This window comes from Mustela erminea, chromosome 13 (genome assembly GCF_009829155.1).
Source record: "Mustela erminea isolate mMusErm1 chromosome 13, mMusErm1.Pri, whole genome shotgun sequence".
Taxonomy (NCBI): domain Eukaryota; kingdom Metazoa; phylum Chordata; class Mammalia; order Carnivora; family Mustelidae; genus Mustela; species Mustela erminea.
This window is the reverse complement of record NC_045626.1, coordinates 13673963-13689701: the sequence shown is the minus strand read 5'-3', so window position 1 is coordinate 13689701 and position 15739 is coordinate 13673963. Positions and strand designations below refer to the sequence as shown.

At 46.0% G+C, this 15739-nt stretch overlaps 1 protein-coding gene across 6 annotated transcripts in view; it reads left to right on the top strand.

Annotated features, from left to right (window-relative positions):
- Positions 1–15184, top strand: part of ZCCHC2 (zinc finger CCHC-type containing 2) — a 61519-nt gene extending 46335 nt beyond the window's left edge. For 2 of the 6 annotated variants that reach the window (XM_032311110.1, XM_032311108.1), the window contains 3 exons: positions 920–1048; positions 5308–6795; positions 7768–9884. In XM_032311110.1, coding sequence (XP_032167001.1) covers positions 920–1048; positions 5308–6795; positions 7768–7835 — 1685 coding nt within the window. In that variant the 3' untranslated portion in view covers positions 7836–9884. Of the gene's footprint in view, positions 1–919; positions 1049–5307; positions 6796–7767; positions 9885–12110 lie in introns of those variants that run through there. The other 4 variants (XR_004278182.1, XR_004278181.1, XR_004278180.1 and 1 more) reach the window with 4 other exon arrangements.
- The last annotated feature ends 555 nt before the right edge of the window (positions 15185–15739 follow it).

Below are 15739 nucleotides of genomic sequence, written 5' to 3'. Positions count from 1 at the left end.
CCTTAACCGTACTAACTCTGTTATAAATTGAATACCTTCAGAGGACACAGATTAGTCAGCTAACTAGTTCATTATTACACAAACCATATCTTTTTTCTAAAACATATTTTGTCCAAGCAGTTACCTTTTACTGCTTCTACCAGGTTGCCATAGAAATGGTTCACTCATCTATATAATTCCGAAATGCCTCCAGAATTCCTTATGTGTGGATTTGTACACTAAACACATGTTGAGCGCTTGCTGCAAGGCAGAAACTATGTTAGCTGCTGAGTTTACAGAAATGAATAGAAGAGTTATCTAAGTTTGCTCCAGTGCAGGAATGTCTAATACTAGGTATACTAATAATCTTTCCTCTGTGCCCAAAACAGATATGACTAATTGATCATGACAAGTTCTGTACTACACCCCCTACCCCACCTCGGTGTGCGCCTGTTTTCTGGGCAGAACTCAAGGGGCTACTCAGTCTAGATGGGAAGCATTTGAGTCTTTTTAAATACTCAGGCACAGTGATTTCACTGAATAAGCATTTTTGGCAGTCAGTTCTATTCTTGAATTCTATTAAAGAATGTATTTTCCAATAAGCTCTGAGAAGCTAAAATATCTAGACTTAGATAACGGCTTCATATGCTAGGACTGAGCAGTCACTACAAAGAAACTAAACTCTGATTTTTTAAAAAGCCAGTAAGATTGACTTGTTCCCTCTGCTTTTATTTGAAGAATGTATTTGTTATTGTTATTTTCAATTAAAATTGTATTTTAATAATGAATTTTTACCTGGGTCGAGGACCAGCTTTTTAGGTGTTTGCAGACAAACTGAAAGAAAAAAACTTTTATAGCTGTAACTAATTTTAATGGTTCAATTTAGAAATTAATTTAACTACTTAACATGATTTTTAAAAACTAGAATTGTTATTTTTAGATGTGAATTTGGACATTGGATCTGGACATGACACATGTGGAGAAACCTCTTCAGAGAGTTACAGTTCTCCTTCTAGCCCACGACATGATGGAAGAGAAAGCTTTGAAAGTGAAGAAGAAAAAGACAGAGGTTTGCTCTCTGGAAGGGAAGTGGGGGTGGCAGAGGAAAATGTATATTGTCTCTTAAAATCAGTCAGACATACATAATTTTATGTTTCTATAAATGTCATTATTGATTTTAAATTTAACTGGTATAAAGGGTGTCTTATAGACCACTGACTTGGCAGTTCCTAGCAGTGTTGATTTTTTTAAAGCTTTATTTCCCTGCATATGAAATTAAGTAGAAAGAAAATAGTCATAATAAAATAAAGAGTTCAGTGTAGAAAAATTAAAAATGTGTGTGTTGCTGGAAGTACTTATTTATGATATCCATATCTTCTTAATGGATTGATCCTTTTATCATTATAAAATATCTTTTTTGTCTCTAATAACAGTTTTTGTCTTAAAGACTATTTTATCTGAGAATAATACAGCACTCTAGCTCTCTTAGGTATTATTTATAGCGTACTTCTTTTTCTGTCTTTTTACTTTAAGCCTATTCATGTCTTTGAATCGGAAGTGTATCTCTTATAGACAGTGTGTAGTTGGATTATGGCTTTTTAGCCATTTGCCCATCTCTGCCATTTGAGTGGAATGTTTAATCCATTTAATTTTACTGTAATTGCTGATAACATAGGATTCACATCTGCCATTTTGCTATTTATTTTCTGTATGTATTATGTTCTTAATTCTTCCTTAAACAGAAGCTCAGAGTCAGCCAAAAGTAAGAATGTAGGGCTTTCTCTGGTCTTTCCTGGGCTTACATACAGCTCAAGATACAAGTATGGCCTTTTAAGATTTTTAGGAATATGTGGAAGCTTTTCAAAACTCCTTGTGGACATCTCATTCTTCGTATTTTTTTTCTTTTAAAGTTTTTTGGTCACGCTCTTGTTAGCCCAAAGTGGTAATGCTGCCTGAGGCAGCCAAGTTGTTAAACATTTGCTGCTGGTTGATTGTGACAAATGCCGCGTGGGTAAGCAGCTGTTAACAGAGTGAGGTCTAATTGCTAGGCCAATAGTGACAGCTCTTTGGGGATGGGGCTTTTAGATAGCTCCAAATGCATGCTTTTTCTAGTGGCTGCTAGTTTTATAAAGCTACTGTAGCTGCAAAACTTTTCCTTTATAAAGCTACTTCTGTACTGGAGAAAATATACAGGAAATAGGGCAAGGTAAAATGCCACAGTGCTTGCTCTTCCTAAGAGAGTCAGTAGCTTTTCTGCAATAAACACTCCTCAGGTTGCTGCAAGCCTTTAGTTAATTTCTAGAGTTCTGAAAAAGTTGATTTTGACAGTTTTTGCCAGGACTCTTGTTCCTTTTATGCAGAAGTGAAATGAGAACCTTACCCTACCATTCTGGAAATGAGATCTCAAAAATGTATATATTAAATGAGGATATCATTCTTTACACATGATAAACACATCTGGTAACATCTTGGTTATAAATATCTGATTAGGAACATTTTGGGTTATTTGACGGTTATAAGATGTACCCATGCTAGTGGGAAGTATTAACTGATTTCTCTTGGGCCACAAAGTATTTGTGTAAATATTCCCACCACAGTATTTCAGCCATGTGTGGCTGCTTGCTGGGCAGTGTATAGCTTTCCCAGACCTTTGCTCCTGTGTTAGAGTATCACGTCATGTCTTAGGGAGCTACAGCAGGAGTGCTCCTGCATCACGATGTGCACTCACAGCCCGTCTCGACTGTGCAGTTGTTCTGAAGCCCTACCAAGGCAGCATGTAGTGACTCGACCGCGAGTTCTCATCGGAGGCAGCACTGTTTCTGATCTGCACTTTGCTAACAGAAAAGAAGAAAAAATGGACTGCCCACAGCTCTTAATGAAGGTTAAATGAGAGCATTTTTATGCCTTTTCCAGGATAGATAGGCTTTCAGTGTGCTTCAATTCACATGCTCTGCTTGATTCTGTGGGATTTGCCAATAATCCGGGGGCTCTTGAGCTAACAGTGCACATTTGGCCCCTTGGTCAGAATTGGGAAGAGCACATCTGTGCACCCGGGTTACTTTGCAACCTCCCTTTCCTGCCATCCAGTAGAGCGAGTTGGCAGCTTGGATGTAGGAACTTGCCATTTTCAGATAGGCCCGATTTTCAAGTGACTCAGTTGAGCCTTCCCTAAATGAAGAATCATTTGGAATGTCTAAAACCAGCAGGGGGAAATATATCCACTGTGGGAAAAAGCTTTAATCATTTTTAGAATTTTGAGTGCATGAAAAGGTTGCTTTAAAAAGCATGTGACTTTGTTGTTCTGTTGCTCATAATGGGGTTTTGTTTTGAGACTTCCTACTTTTGAAAGCCAGTGCAGAAAAGGGAGAGACCATCTCTCATTAGCTAGAGGAGTCCCTACAATACTCAGAAAACCACTTGGGATTGTTTAAACTCATAGAGCCATTTGCCATGACTTGAGATTTAAAGAAAGCCCAGTTCATACAGAAATGTAGTTAACCACCTAAAAAATGATGTCTTCTTTGGACTTAAATGTTGGTCTTTGTGTATTCCTATGATGTTACAGAACAGATAAAATGCCTTGAATAAGTTACTAATTTTTGGATACATTTTGTTTTGAAGTGTTTAGGAAGAAATACCTCAGTTACTCAGGGAAGTTTATGCTAGAATCACTTACTCATATATTGAAACTCTTCTTCCTAAATTGTTATAATCGATTCAGTAACACTGTTGACATTCTTTGTCATTAAGCAGGTTCTGTTTAACCTTTCTTGAGAAAGACTACTAGTATGATTTGTTTTTAGTATTGTTTCAGAAGTTTTTAACATCTTTGCTGAGTATTGCTAGCAGTTACCTTAATGTGTAAACATTTTTCAGTATATGATGCAGTTCTGCTTGTATTTATGAGCAAAAAAAAAAAAGTTAAAATAGGCACTACATTTAATTGCATGGTTTCTCTATGAATTACTGCAGTATCTGGGTTTATAATACCTACCTGTTGTGGTCTAGACCTTATCTTTTGCCCTCTTTATACCAGAAGTCAAGACACCCAAGGGAAGTCTAGATTGAAGCTATTTCTACATACAGCCCTAAGAGCGATTGCAGCAGTAATACCATGTAAAGTGTAATTTTGGATTTGCCACTTTGCTGTTTTGCCACGGGAGAAATGGCGGCACTCTCGTGTTTGTCTCGCTGCTTGTGCTCCAGCACCATTTGGTCTATGACTATCCTAGGGGCTTTAAATGTTCTTTTTCCCACTGAAATATGTCAGAGTACGAATATTTACCAGATATTTATTCCATTCTCTTCCGTTCCCTAGTGCTAGATGCCTGGGTGAAGGATAGTCTTGTAACTGAGCTCCTTTAAATGGCATCATGTATGTGAGACCCATGTGAAGACCTTGGGTTTGGCAGTGCAGAATACAGATCAAGTGCATTGCTTAAAATTGATTAAAGTTAAAAAGACCCAATCCTTTTCTTAGTAATAAGGTGATATTAAATAAAGCTCTCTGTTTATGTTGTGCTTCATTCAGTCTCCAGTTAACTTTTTGTTGCTTATCTTTCCATGGTTTTGTTTTGTTTGTTTGTTTGTTTGTTTGTTTGTAAAGACTTAATCTTTTTAGAGCAGTTTTTGGTTTACGATAAAATGAAGAGGGAGGTACTACAGAGCTTTCCCCTGTACTGCCACCGTGTAGACAGTCTGCCCCGTTAATCACTAGCACTCACTGGAGTGGTGCACTTTTCACCGAGCATGAACATCTGTTGACACGTTATTATCACCCAGCGCCCACAGTGACCTAAGGGTTCATTCTTGGTGGTTACACCTTCAGTGGCAGTGGACGAATGTATAATGTCTTATCACCACCTTGAAAGCCCCCTATGCTCTGCCTCTTCGTCTCTGCCCTCAACTCCCCACCCCTGGCGTCCACTGGTCTTTTTATTGTCAGCATAGTTTTGCCTTTAACAGAATCTCTATATTTCTTAAGTGAAGTCCATAGGAAGTAAAAAATTGAATGAAGTTCAACTTGGTGGTCAGGAAACCGAGGGACATATCTCCTCCAGTTCTAAACCTCAGAGGTCATTTTAGATACACTTAAAATTTGGGGCACCTGGGTGGCTCAGGCGGTTAAGCGTCCGACTCTTGATCTCAGCTCAGGTCTTGATCTCAGGGTCATGAGTTCGGGCCCCACACTGGGCTCCACTCTGGGCATAGAAGGTACTTTTAAAAAAATAAAATGTAAAATAAAAGTTAAAAAAAAAGATAAAATTTATTTCTCGCAAGGGACGGGAGTGATGCATGCTTTAACATCTATTTATATGTTTCCCTTAGACACAGACAGCAATTCTGAGGATTCTGGGAATCCGTCAACAACCAGGTTTACAGGCTATGGTTCTGTCAACCAGACCGTCACTGTCCAGCCACCTGTTCAGATTGCTTCATTAGGAAGCGACAACGGAGGCCTTTTAGAAGATCCCCTAACCGCACCCAAGTATCAGCATATTTCTTTTATGCCAACTTTACACTGTGTCATGCACAATGGTGCCCAGAAGTCTGACGTTCCTCCACCCAAATCTGCCGATGGCAAGACAATAGGGATGCTCGTTCCCAGTCCTGTTGCTATTTCCGCAATAAGGGAATCCACAAATTCTACCCCTGTTGGAATCCTGGGGCCAGCAGCTTCTACTGGAGAATCCGAAAAACACCTTGAATTACTGGCTTCCCCTTTACCTCTTCCGTCAGCCTTCCTCCCCCACAGCAGCGCCCCCGCTTTACACCTCACAATCCAGAGGCTAAAGTTGCCGCCCCCACAGGGCTCTTCAGAGAGTTGCCCAGTTAACATCCCACAGCAGCCCCCCGCGAGTCTGAGCATTGGATCACCAAACACTGCCTTTCTTCCTGTCCACAGCCCAGGTAGTTTTCCGGGATCTCCTGTTGCTACCACGGACCCCATCACAAAATCTGCATCCCAGGTGGTAGGACTCAATCAAATGGTGCCTCAAATCGAGGGAAACACGGGGACCGTCCCTCAGCCTACCAATGTGAAGGTAGTTCTTCCAGCAGCCGGCCTGTCAGCCGCCCAGCCACCAGCTTCCTACACCTTGCCCGGCTCGCCCCTCGCCGCCAGCGTGCTGCCCAGCCAGAGCTCCAGCGTGCTCAGCCCGGCGGCCACGTCGGCCCCGTCGGCGGGGGCGGGCCTCAGCCAGGCCCCGCCCGCCGGGCCGCCCGCCGTCCCCACCCACACCCCGGGCCCCGCCCCCAGCCCGAGCCCCGCTTTGACACACAGCACTGCGCAGAGTGACAGCACGTCCTACATCAGTGCGGTGGGAAACACGAACGCTAACGGGACGGTGTTGCCGCCGCAGCAGGTGGGCTCGGGCCCTTGCGGTTCGTGCGGGCGCAGGTGCAGCTGCGGGACCAACGGGAGCCTGCAGCTGAACAGCTACTACTACCCCAACCCGATGCCCGGGCCGATGTACCGAGTCCCGTCGTTCTTCACTCTGCCGTCCCTCTGCAATGGCAGCTACCTCAACCAAGCACATCAGAGCAACGGAAACCAGCTTCCTTTCTTTCTGCCTCAGACTCCGTACGCAAACGGGCTGGTGCACGACCCGGTCATGGGGAGCCAAGCCAACTACGGCCTGCAGCAGATGGCGGGCTTCGGGAGGTTCTATCCCGTCTACCCGGCACCGAACGTAGTTGCCAACACGAGCGCTTCGGGGCCCAAGAAGAACGGGAACGTGTCATGTTACAACTGTGGCGTGAGCGGACACTACGCACAGGAGTGCAAGCAGTCGTCCATGGAGGCCAGTCAACAAGGTAATCATGAGAGCTCCCAGAGGACTTGTTTTTGAGTGTGCCCGTTTCTCCCTGCCTTACTGAGCACGGTGGCCCCGGTGTGGCAGAAAGAGCTGGTGTGTGTTCCTTTATGGGTGTTGTGCTTTCGGTAAGGAATCCCGAAATGCAAGTGGGAAGACCTAGTGTAGACCCAGGGCACGCAGCGCAAGGAAGGGGAGAGGAATTCAGTTTCCAAGGAAAGCATAAAACCACTGAGGCACTTTGGAAGGAGTACCATGGGGATTTGCGTTATATATGTCAAATCTCTTGCTTGCAGCACTTTTTTTAAAGCTATAATCCTGTTGCCTAGAGTAAGCAGACTTTTCAGATACTGAAGATGTAGGAAGTCACGTGGTCCTCTGACAACGTGTGATTTCTAGTTTCTCTGGAGTGGATCGGTGCCTGGCCAGCTGGCCTCACACACATTCCCTCATGCCCCCTTTCCCTCCCAGCAGATGCTTCCAAAAAAAAAAAATGCTGTTGCATTTTAAGGGACAAAATATTTAAGCACTGGTCTGGGAATAAGGGAATTATTTGAACTCTGTTTAATGTTATTACCACCAGAAACAAGAAAACGTTCTTAGATGAGTCTGCGTAAGACCGCACATTCAGCAGAGACACCAGACTGTTCTCTTTTGCCTGGATTTGGCTTTTGTCGTTTTGCCAAATCTCACCCCCCCCCCCCGCACACACAAACACACACACACACACAAAAAAAGCTTGAATTGTGAGTGTATACTTGGCATTTTTACAGGAAGGTCAAGTTTGATAGCTTTAGGTTGAGCTTAAAGCACAAACTTCATACTACTTTTTGAAGGTAGTTTATTTCCCCGTTTTGGAATCGTAGTTGTGCGGAGGACGCTGCCTTCTGCCGAGCATGCCGTTTGCTGTCTTGTGGTTTGTGATGCCTTGCCTTGTAAGCAGTGACTTAGCAGTTCTGTTTTCCCGTTTTAGGCACTTACAGACTGAGATACGCACCTCCCCTCCCCCCTTCTAATGATACGTTGGATTCTGCAGACTGAAACAAGTAAAGCTTGACTGCTTAATACCCTGACGTGTTGGGGAGTCATGGTGGGGTGTGGAGGGGAGGAAAGGAAAGGTATTTTGTTTGTGTTTCTTTGTCTATACATTTCCTAGATTTCTATGCAGTTGGGACTTTTCATTTCTCTTGTACCGATGTCCAAAACAAAAAAGAATGCATTGCTTTTGAGCCTCTGGTCTCCTGGTTCAACAACAGGCTTATCTGTATGATACATGTCATTTAAACCTCCAGACAAACTATCAAAAGGAAAATGTTTGCTGTGCTTTTTTTTTTTTACACTGAATACTTGCTGTGTGCAATGTTTACTGAATCTTTAAAACTGTGTATTTGACCTTTTTTTACAACACTGGTGATAGTCATATGGTTTTGAAAAAGAGAAACTTTGCTTCTTCCGCACTCTTCTCACTTTCACCCTAAAGGACACACATCACCCCGCCACCCTCCTTCCAGTGACCCGTGGCCAGGGCAGTTGGCCACGCATCGGTCTCCACTTCCATGACCTGCCCTTCCTATAAATTGAGGGTGGAATGTGTCACCTTCCTGTGAAAGGACACATCAAGTCCCCTGAACTGTGTGTATATATGTACCGAACAGCATCCCGTAAACACATATATGCAGTGCTTGTGGTCCAAATCAAAATTAAAGTTAGTGGAAGAGAGTGGAAGAAGTAAAACCATATGAAACAAAAAAAATACGAAGTCTGAAGAGGACAAAGAGCTTTTTCTTATAAAAAATAATAATAATAATAAAAAAATAAAAACAAAACAAAAAACCCAAAAAACTTTTTACTTCATCATACTTTTTTAGCCTGTTGCTTCAGAGAGACATAATAAAGTAAACAAACTAGTGTGAGTGTTGTTCTGTGTGTCTGTGTGTAATGAAAGTCGACAGCCGATCTTATTTGTAGTCTACCACTGTGTCGTGCTAAAGAGACACTACCTGAGTAAAGATTTCTTCTTTTCTCACACCAACTGTAGCAGTGTTACGTTGTGTTTAAAAATGTGTATGGTTTATTGCAATCTGAGCAGAAGCTGTGGTTTCTGCAAAAGTCAGGTTTGTTCCCTAATCCGTCTCTCGTAGCAAAGTCACTTTGATAAGTTTACCACTATGCTTGATTATAATGTGAAAGACTGAATTCTGAGTGTGTAAAGATGGTGTTAATCATGTCAGTGTCATGTCACTAAGTTTAATGCTGCTGTTTTAAAAAAAAAATTTTTTTTTAAAGCCAATCTATGTACTAAATTGCTTCCAGGTAATTTTTGATTTCCTAAAGTGCACTGAGATTATCTGGAAGACTGGGTGTATTTTTGGAACTGCTGCGTTCAACAGCAATGAGCAACTACCACTGTATAGTCTGAGATAAGGGTCGGGGCCGGTTTCGTTTTCTCATTCCTCAGTACGGAGCAGAAGGGATAGGTTTTTGTTGTGTGGAGTAACGTGGGTGTACAGCAGAGGGACTTAAATATTTGGTCTTGGTGCAGAAGCCTAACAGATTGCTAGATAAAAGGAAAAACTTGAAGACAAAAGAAGCTTCATTTAATGCTTCATAGGTAGCATTTATATTTATAGCAGCAATGTACATTTTGAAACTAATTTTCAGGGTGGGAGCTAAAGGGGAAAGGGGAGGGGGGATGCAGGGGTAGATGAAAGCTTTAATTTAAAAAGAAAAGTTCAAGTAAAGGAAATTATTTTGATTAAATATATTTTATTTGATCTGGGTATTTTTGGACCACATTATTAAATTAATTGTTAAGCTGCAGTTGAGTTGTTCCGGTGAGAGTTTTGATAAGCCACGTGCGGACCGCATTGTGAATCCCTTGCCAGTTGTACTTCATGGAGCTTATTTTATGATTTAAAATACTGTACTGTACATAGGAGGTATGTTACCTTCTCCTTATTTGTATGTTTACCATATACTTTGATATTTGAAATGTTATGTACTGGAAAGGCCACTTATATTTCTAGAACAGATTGGATTTTATGCAACCCTTTTTCCTTGAATTAACAGCAATAAAAAAAATGAAAAACAGCGTAAGAATTGTGGTTTATCGCACCTTGTGTTAAAGTGAAGGGTGGAGGACCCCACGCGTGGTGATTTGATTTTTCTTTTTAAAGAATCACCCCATTACCCCTGTAATGTGGGGCGGTGAATCCCCAAGTTTTTTGTTTGTTTGTTTTTTGCCATTTGGATGTTCTTGAGTTTCTTCCCCGCCCCCCACCCCCCAGTCTTACTCTGTAGGTCGCCTGTGTGACACTGGAAGGAGAGCCTGTGTTTCTGTCCCCGGGGCCTGCGCTGTGTGCCCAGGGCTGTTTCCGATGGAGGCTCCCCGCCCCGCAGGTGCAGGGGCCCTGATTTACTCTCTCGGATTTACGACGATTGAGTTTTCCCGGCAGCTGTGAGGACAGTATGGAGTAGCTTGTGTCCCCCCGGTTCTGTCTTCTCCAACCCAGTCTCTAGTCCGTTTCTGCACACCGAGTAATTCACAGGGAGACTCTGGCTTCGCGGGGGTGCACAGCTCGGTCCCGCCTAGCGCTGGTGACCCGGGGCCCAACCCAGACCCCTCTGGCCCTCCCCCAGCCCTCGCAGCCGTGGGCGCGCAGGGGCTCGGGTGCACGAGGCAGGACTGGTGGCCCAATTGTGCGGAGCCACCTTCCGAGTGTTCCCTCCCTCCGGGCCCATTCGGACAGTGGGTTTGAGCAGCCGCCGGAGCCGGCTCCCCGCTCAGCCAGCAGATGCACCTGCACTCGGGCCCTCGTGAGGAACCGCCTGCCAGTTAGTGCCCAGGCCACCCGTGTTGCCACCTGTGTCCCCTGCCTGTCCCTTGTCCCTTCTCCTCCTTCCTTCGCTGCCCCAGGAGCCCACTGTCTGAAACTGGATTGTTGCCCGCGGCCGTCTCACCCCCTCGCCCCTTCCGCCCTCCTCCCCCCACCACACTGGCTCGCTCGCTCCTGAGCTTCGCAGAAAAGGCCGCTCGCGGGTAGTCTTCTGTGACTGTCCCTGCTCATCGGGTGTGGCGGGCCTGATGTCCCGCGGTTTATTCATGTTCACTACCTTGCAGAGGGGAAAAGCGCACACGCACAGTTTAGCCGTTCCGTCCACACTCGGGCGGTTTTCGATTTTTGCTCCCGCGGGCGCGTTTTGGTAGGAGTCTCCCGGCTCGTGCGTGCGACGGTTCTCCCGGCTTCAAATCCAGGAGTGCCAGTGCCAGGCTGTAAGCCCTACCCAAATCCTCAGTTTTCCAGGACTTGCCAGATCGTTTTCCGAGAGTTTGCGCTCACGCGGACCGCATCCCCGCACAGTCCGTAGCGACACCCTCCCGGGCGGACGCGGTGGCACCACGGAAGGCTCGGCTCGCGGGAGGCCCGCGAACGGTGGCTCTGTGCAGGGAGTGTGCAGAGGGCCGGGCCTTGAGGGTCCCCGTGTGGCGGGGGCACGGGACTGTAAGGGACAGTGTTTGGTGGCTGGGGCGGGAGGAGGAGATGAAGGCAGGTGTGGAGAGGGAACATTCTAGAAGAGGTGTGAGGTTTGTGGTTCAAGAGATAAACCAGACTCAGGCTGGAGGTTTTGAAGCTGATGGAAGGCTACATTGGAAGTTTCCCGGTTTTCAGTAGAGAAGGAACATGTTGACTCTGGTATTTACAGAAACTTGGCTGGTGGAGGCAGGAAGGTCTGGCCGTTCCGAGACTGGTTGGGGTGTGGGTGAGGCAGGAGGAGAAGCAGGGCCAGAGGAGGCAAGTGGAAGGAACCTGGGGCCTCTTGAGTTTCATTTTCCCCAAAGCGAAAACAAGACTGTATTTTAATATAAGCAAAAGGCCCAACTTTGGGAAATAGCACCAAGAAGGCACTTGGATGCCTGTTGAATTTGCTTTTGAGGACCAGGAGGATGGAGGTTGTCGGGGAGGAGACCTGAAGGCGGGAAAGAGCGGGGTCCGGGAGGAGGGCGGCAGGTCTGCTCCTCTGGGTGGCGAAGGACCTAGCAACATGGTTCGTTCTTATGTTGCGATTAGCTACTTCAGCTCTGTCCACTGACAAAAACCAAAATATTCCTTGTCCTCAAAAATCAGCTCTCGTTGGAGAGCTTACCAAATGACGGCGGCCCTGGGCTGAGTGGCCCAGTCCCGATTATTTGACACTGGAGTAGAAGGCAAATCCACATTTACTTTTTTATGTAAGTGCTAAAAATCAAATCTTTCTGAGAAGGTTCCATAAAGATTAAAGCACAGTGTAAAATAATCTTTTTTTTTTTTTTGACAGGTAGCATCTAGTACTTAAGAGCATTGTCCATTTGAGCTTGGAAGACACCTTTTTTCAATTCTACATACTGATTACAAAAGATCTCTAAGGTTAAGGCCGTGAAACCAAATGGAGGCAAGCTGGGGCAGTAGCTCAACCCCATAACCCTTCGATCACTTCATCTCAAAAGAATAAAGAAAAATGCTGACTTTCCCCACCCCGGCGCCCCACCGGAGGGCCCATTTATTTTCAGGGAAATGAGGTGTGGGGGAATGAGGAAAACATGGTCACCGTGTCTCTGGACCTTCCTGGCATGGTGGGGGACTGGCGGCTGGGGGAGGGGTGTCGGGGGACCAGCTATGACGAGAATGGACTCTAGTGTCCAAGGGCTGAGAGGCAGGGATCCACTCGAGGTCCCCTTTACACTGACCGTGCACAGAGGGCAGCACTGTCCTTTCCCAGAGAACGCCCGTTAGCACATTGGCCGGCGCGGTCTGGATGCCGAAGGCCGGTCCGACATCAGCATTGCATCACTGCTTACAATTTGCCGCTCTTGTGCCCATAACATGCAAAAGTGACTTTCCCGGCCGTACCTTGAGACATGAACCAAATTCTTAAATTCTTCTTTTGAAAAATGAGAGGCCTCTGGATGGGAGTGGGGACACGTTGCCTGAGCTGTGTGCGTGTGTGCAGACTCTGTCCATCTTGGGAGCACAGGCCTGGAGGCTTCCTCCTGTCTGCTCTGGAAGTTGGGGTACATCATTATGGAGGCATCGGAGACCCTCCACCTGGCAGTGTACCACTTGGGCAGTGACTGCAGTTCTCCGTCACAGTGCTCTTACCCCCAGGTCCCATTTTGCTCACTTGGAATTTGGGTGGGGTGGGGGCGTGCGGTGGGGGAGCGGGGTGGTTCTTCATTTTTTTTTTTTCTTTTTCTTCTTGCAGCTCCAACTTGATCCATGTAAAAGGAGGTCTCAGCCAGCCTCTCGCCAAAAGAAATTGCTAACTGGGAAGCAGCGCCACCTGGTGGGGGACAAGGACAATGCAAGCCAGCAGATGTTCTTTCCCACTGACCTAATTTAGAGAAAACTGAATGTAAGACAGAAAACATTTGAGATTGTAAGCCTGTGCCCCAAACCTTAAAGAACGCAGGAAGCTGGCCATAAAAGTAATTTGAGCAATCTCCTCTTTCAGTCATCACATTCAAAGTTTATTATAAACCTTTGAAACACACTGATGGTGCCTGATGGTTTCCTCTGCACTTTGTCCCCGTGCTTCTTGGTCAGCACTCTGGGGAGGGTGTAGGATCTTCCTCCTTCCCATCTCACAGATTGGGAACTCGAGGTTCAAATGGAGTGAGTGCCACAGACACACCGATGGTGAAGACCAGGCTTCAGATTCGTGCTTTACCTCCCGTGCCGCTGCCTGCCCTCACAGGTGCGTCTCTGCAGAGAGACCCATGGTCTTAACGGCCCTGGGGTCTCTGGGTTTCTGAGAGAGGATAGGGCTGGGATCCTGGTAGGTCCGAACATCTCTTTTCTGTGTCTCATTGAGGGACTTGAAGATGTGGGATGAGGGAAACTTTGCAAAGATCGGAAACCCCGGGACTTTAGGAACTAGCTTCTAAGCATTTGCCCATCTCAGGTACATTCAGGGAGCAGCAACTCTCACCAACATCCGGGGTTTTAAACATGCGCAAATATCCTGTTGGAGCTCCGAGTTTTTCATTGTCCTCAGGGGTCTTGATAAATTGAGCAGTATGTGAATATTCCATTAGCTATAAACTTACAGACCTTCAGAAATGGGCGAGATAAAGTAGCAGGGCAAGCAGAAGAGACAGGTAACCACTGGTTGTTGGAAGCTCCAACATGTAGATGGTCCCAGGCACTCCCTCTACCAGCTGCATTCAGTCACAAACAATCCAAAGGCCAGGAGTGACGGCAGCAAGATCACCTCCAGGCAGGAACAGTGACGGGTCACACCCACCCCGAAAGCCTTCCTAAATGCTAAGAATGCTACCACGTTACCTAACAGTTGCTCAGTGCTCATTCTTGCCAGCACATCAGGGTTCGGTCAGGTTTGTCACAGGGTCACTCCGTTGTGTACTGGATGCTTAAATCACATGAACGTGGGGAAGAGCTGACACCCTTCATGATTCCACACCACACCACCACCCAGCCACAGTACATCTATTTACTTATGTGTATATATACAGGCGTGTTTACAGGATGGAGGAAAGAGTTCACTCTGTAAGACAGTTACAAGGATCTCATTGGCAAAATATAGAGAACACTCAATGTCTGATACGTAGTAGGTGCTCAAGAAATTCATCGTGGTAGCTGATACCTTGAGGCCAAGATACCCTTAGCTCATTTCAGCATCCAGCAACTCTCTGAAGTAGGTGTTTTTTGCCCCGTTTTAACAGTTGGGGAAGTGGCACAAAGGCTAACCACGCAGGACACAGAGCAATTCAGTGACGCACTGGAGTGGAACCCATGGATCTTACCCACTGGGCTCCTCCGCTTCTTTGTGCCCACGTCACAGGACTTTTGCAGGCATGGCTGTGTGATGGTACAGATCTTCCTGTGTTGCAGGCCAGCGGGACTCACGGGCGGGCTCGGCCTTAAACTCATCTTGAACAACTGGCCCTTCCAACCTTTCTTTTTCTTACCCGAAAGCTGAATGCTTGCTTGGGAAAAGGTAGTAGAAATTGGACTAGTCTCAATATTCTGACTTAAAGCTTGCTTTTTCACTTTAACAGGTTTCTTGAAGGTTTAGAGTTCTTTGCCTTCACCCTTACTTTTGGTTTAACGGACATGAAGTCCTTGTTGGGTGTGGTCAGGAACACAAACCCCAGCCGTGGCCCTGAACTGATGGGAGGGGAGACTGTTTTCCAGGTCCTGGCGGGGCGGAGAGCCCTCAGAGCCGACCTCACGGGAGTTGACCGCTAGATGGCGGCATAAACAGTTCTGGCTGCAAGGGATGGGGGGGGGGGAGCGGGGAGCGCCCTTTCTGTTCCTCCTCACCCCTGTCCAGCAGTTGTTCCGTTCTTCTCGGCTTGTATTGATAAGTTTTCATTTGCGAGGCCTTTCGGTTAAAAAAAAAAATCAAGCTCTTCCACGAGTCTATGGTTGAAAAAGAGTAACTCTTCATGACACGTGACAGTTACATGAAATTCAAATTTCAATGTCTACCAATAAAGCTCATGGGAACACAGCCACTCATTTATGTATTATTACGGCAGCTTTTGTCCTAGGACAGCTAAGTTGAACAGTTAGGACAGAGCTTGAAATAGCGACAGTCTGCATCTTTATGGAAGAAGCTTGCTGACCCCCGACAGAGATCAGCCTCATCTAAATAAAGATGCACCTTCCAGTGTCTTTGAAGTTCCAGTGTGTGAGTGTAGGAATTTGTGGTCCCTCTTCTTGGTGCTCTGTTTCCTTGGCACAAAAACAGCATCTGATGGGGAGGCCTGTGCACAGTTCAGCAGCCACTCGGCAAACATCCCTTGGCTGGGACCTCAGAGTGTGGCAAGGGGTTCTCACTCGCGCCTGACCTGGTGACCAGCCCTGGGATCACAGGGAGGGTGGAGAGGTGACCTCGGCCTGGCCACAACATTTTCACGGGGCCTGGAAGCAGAAGGTCGGATG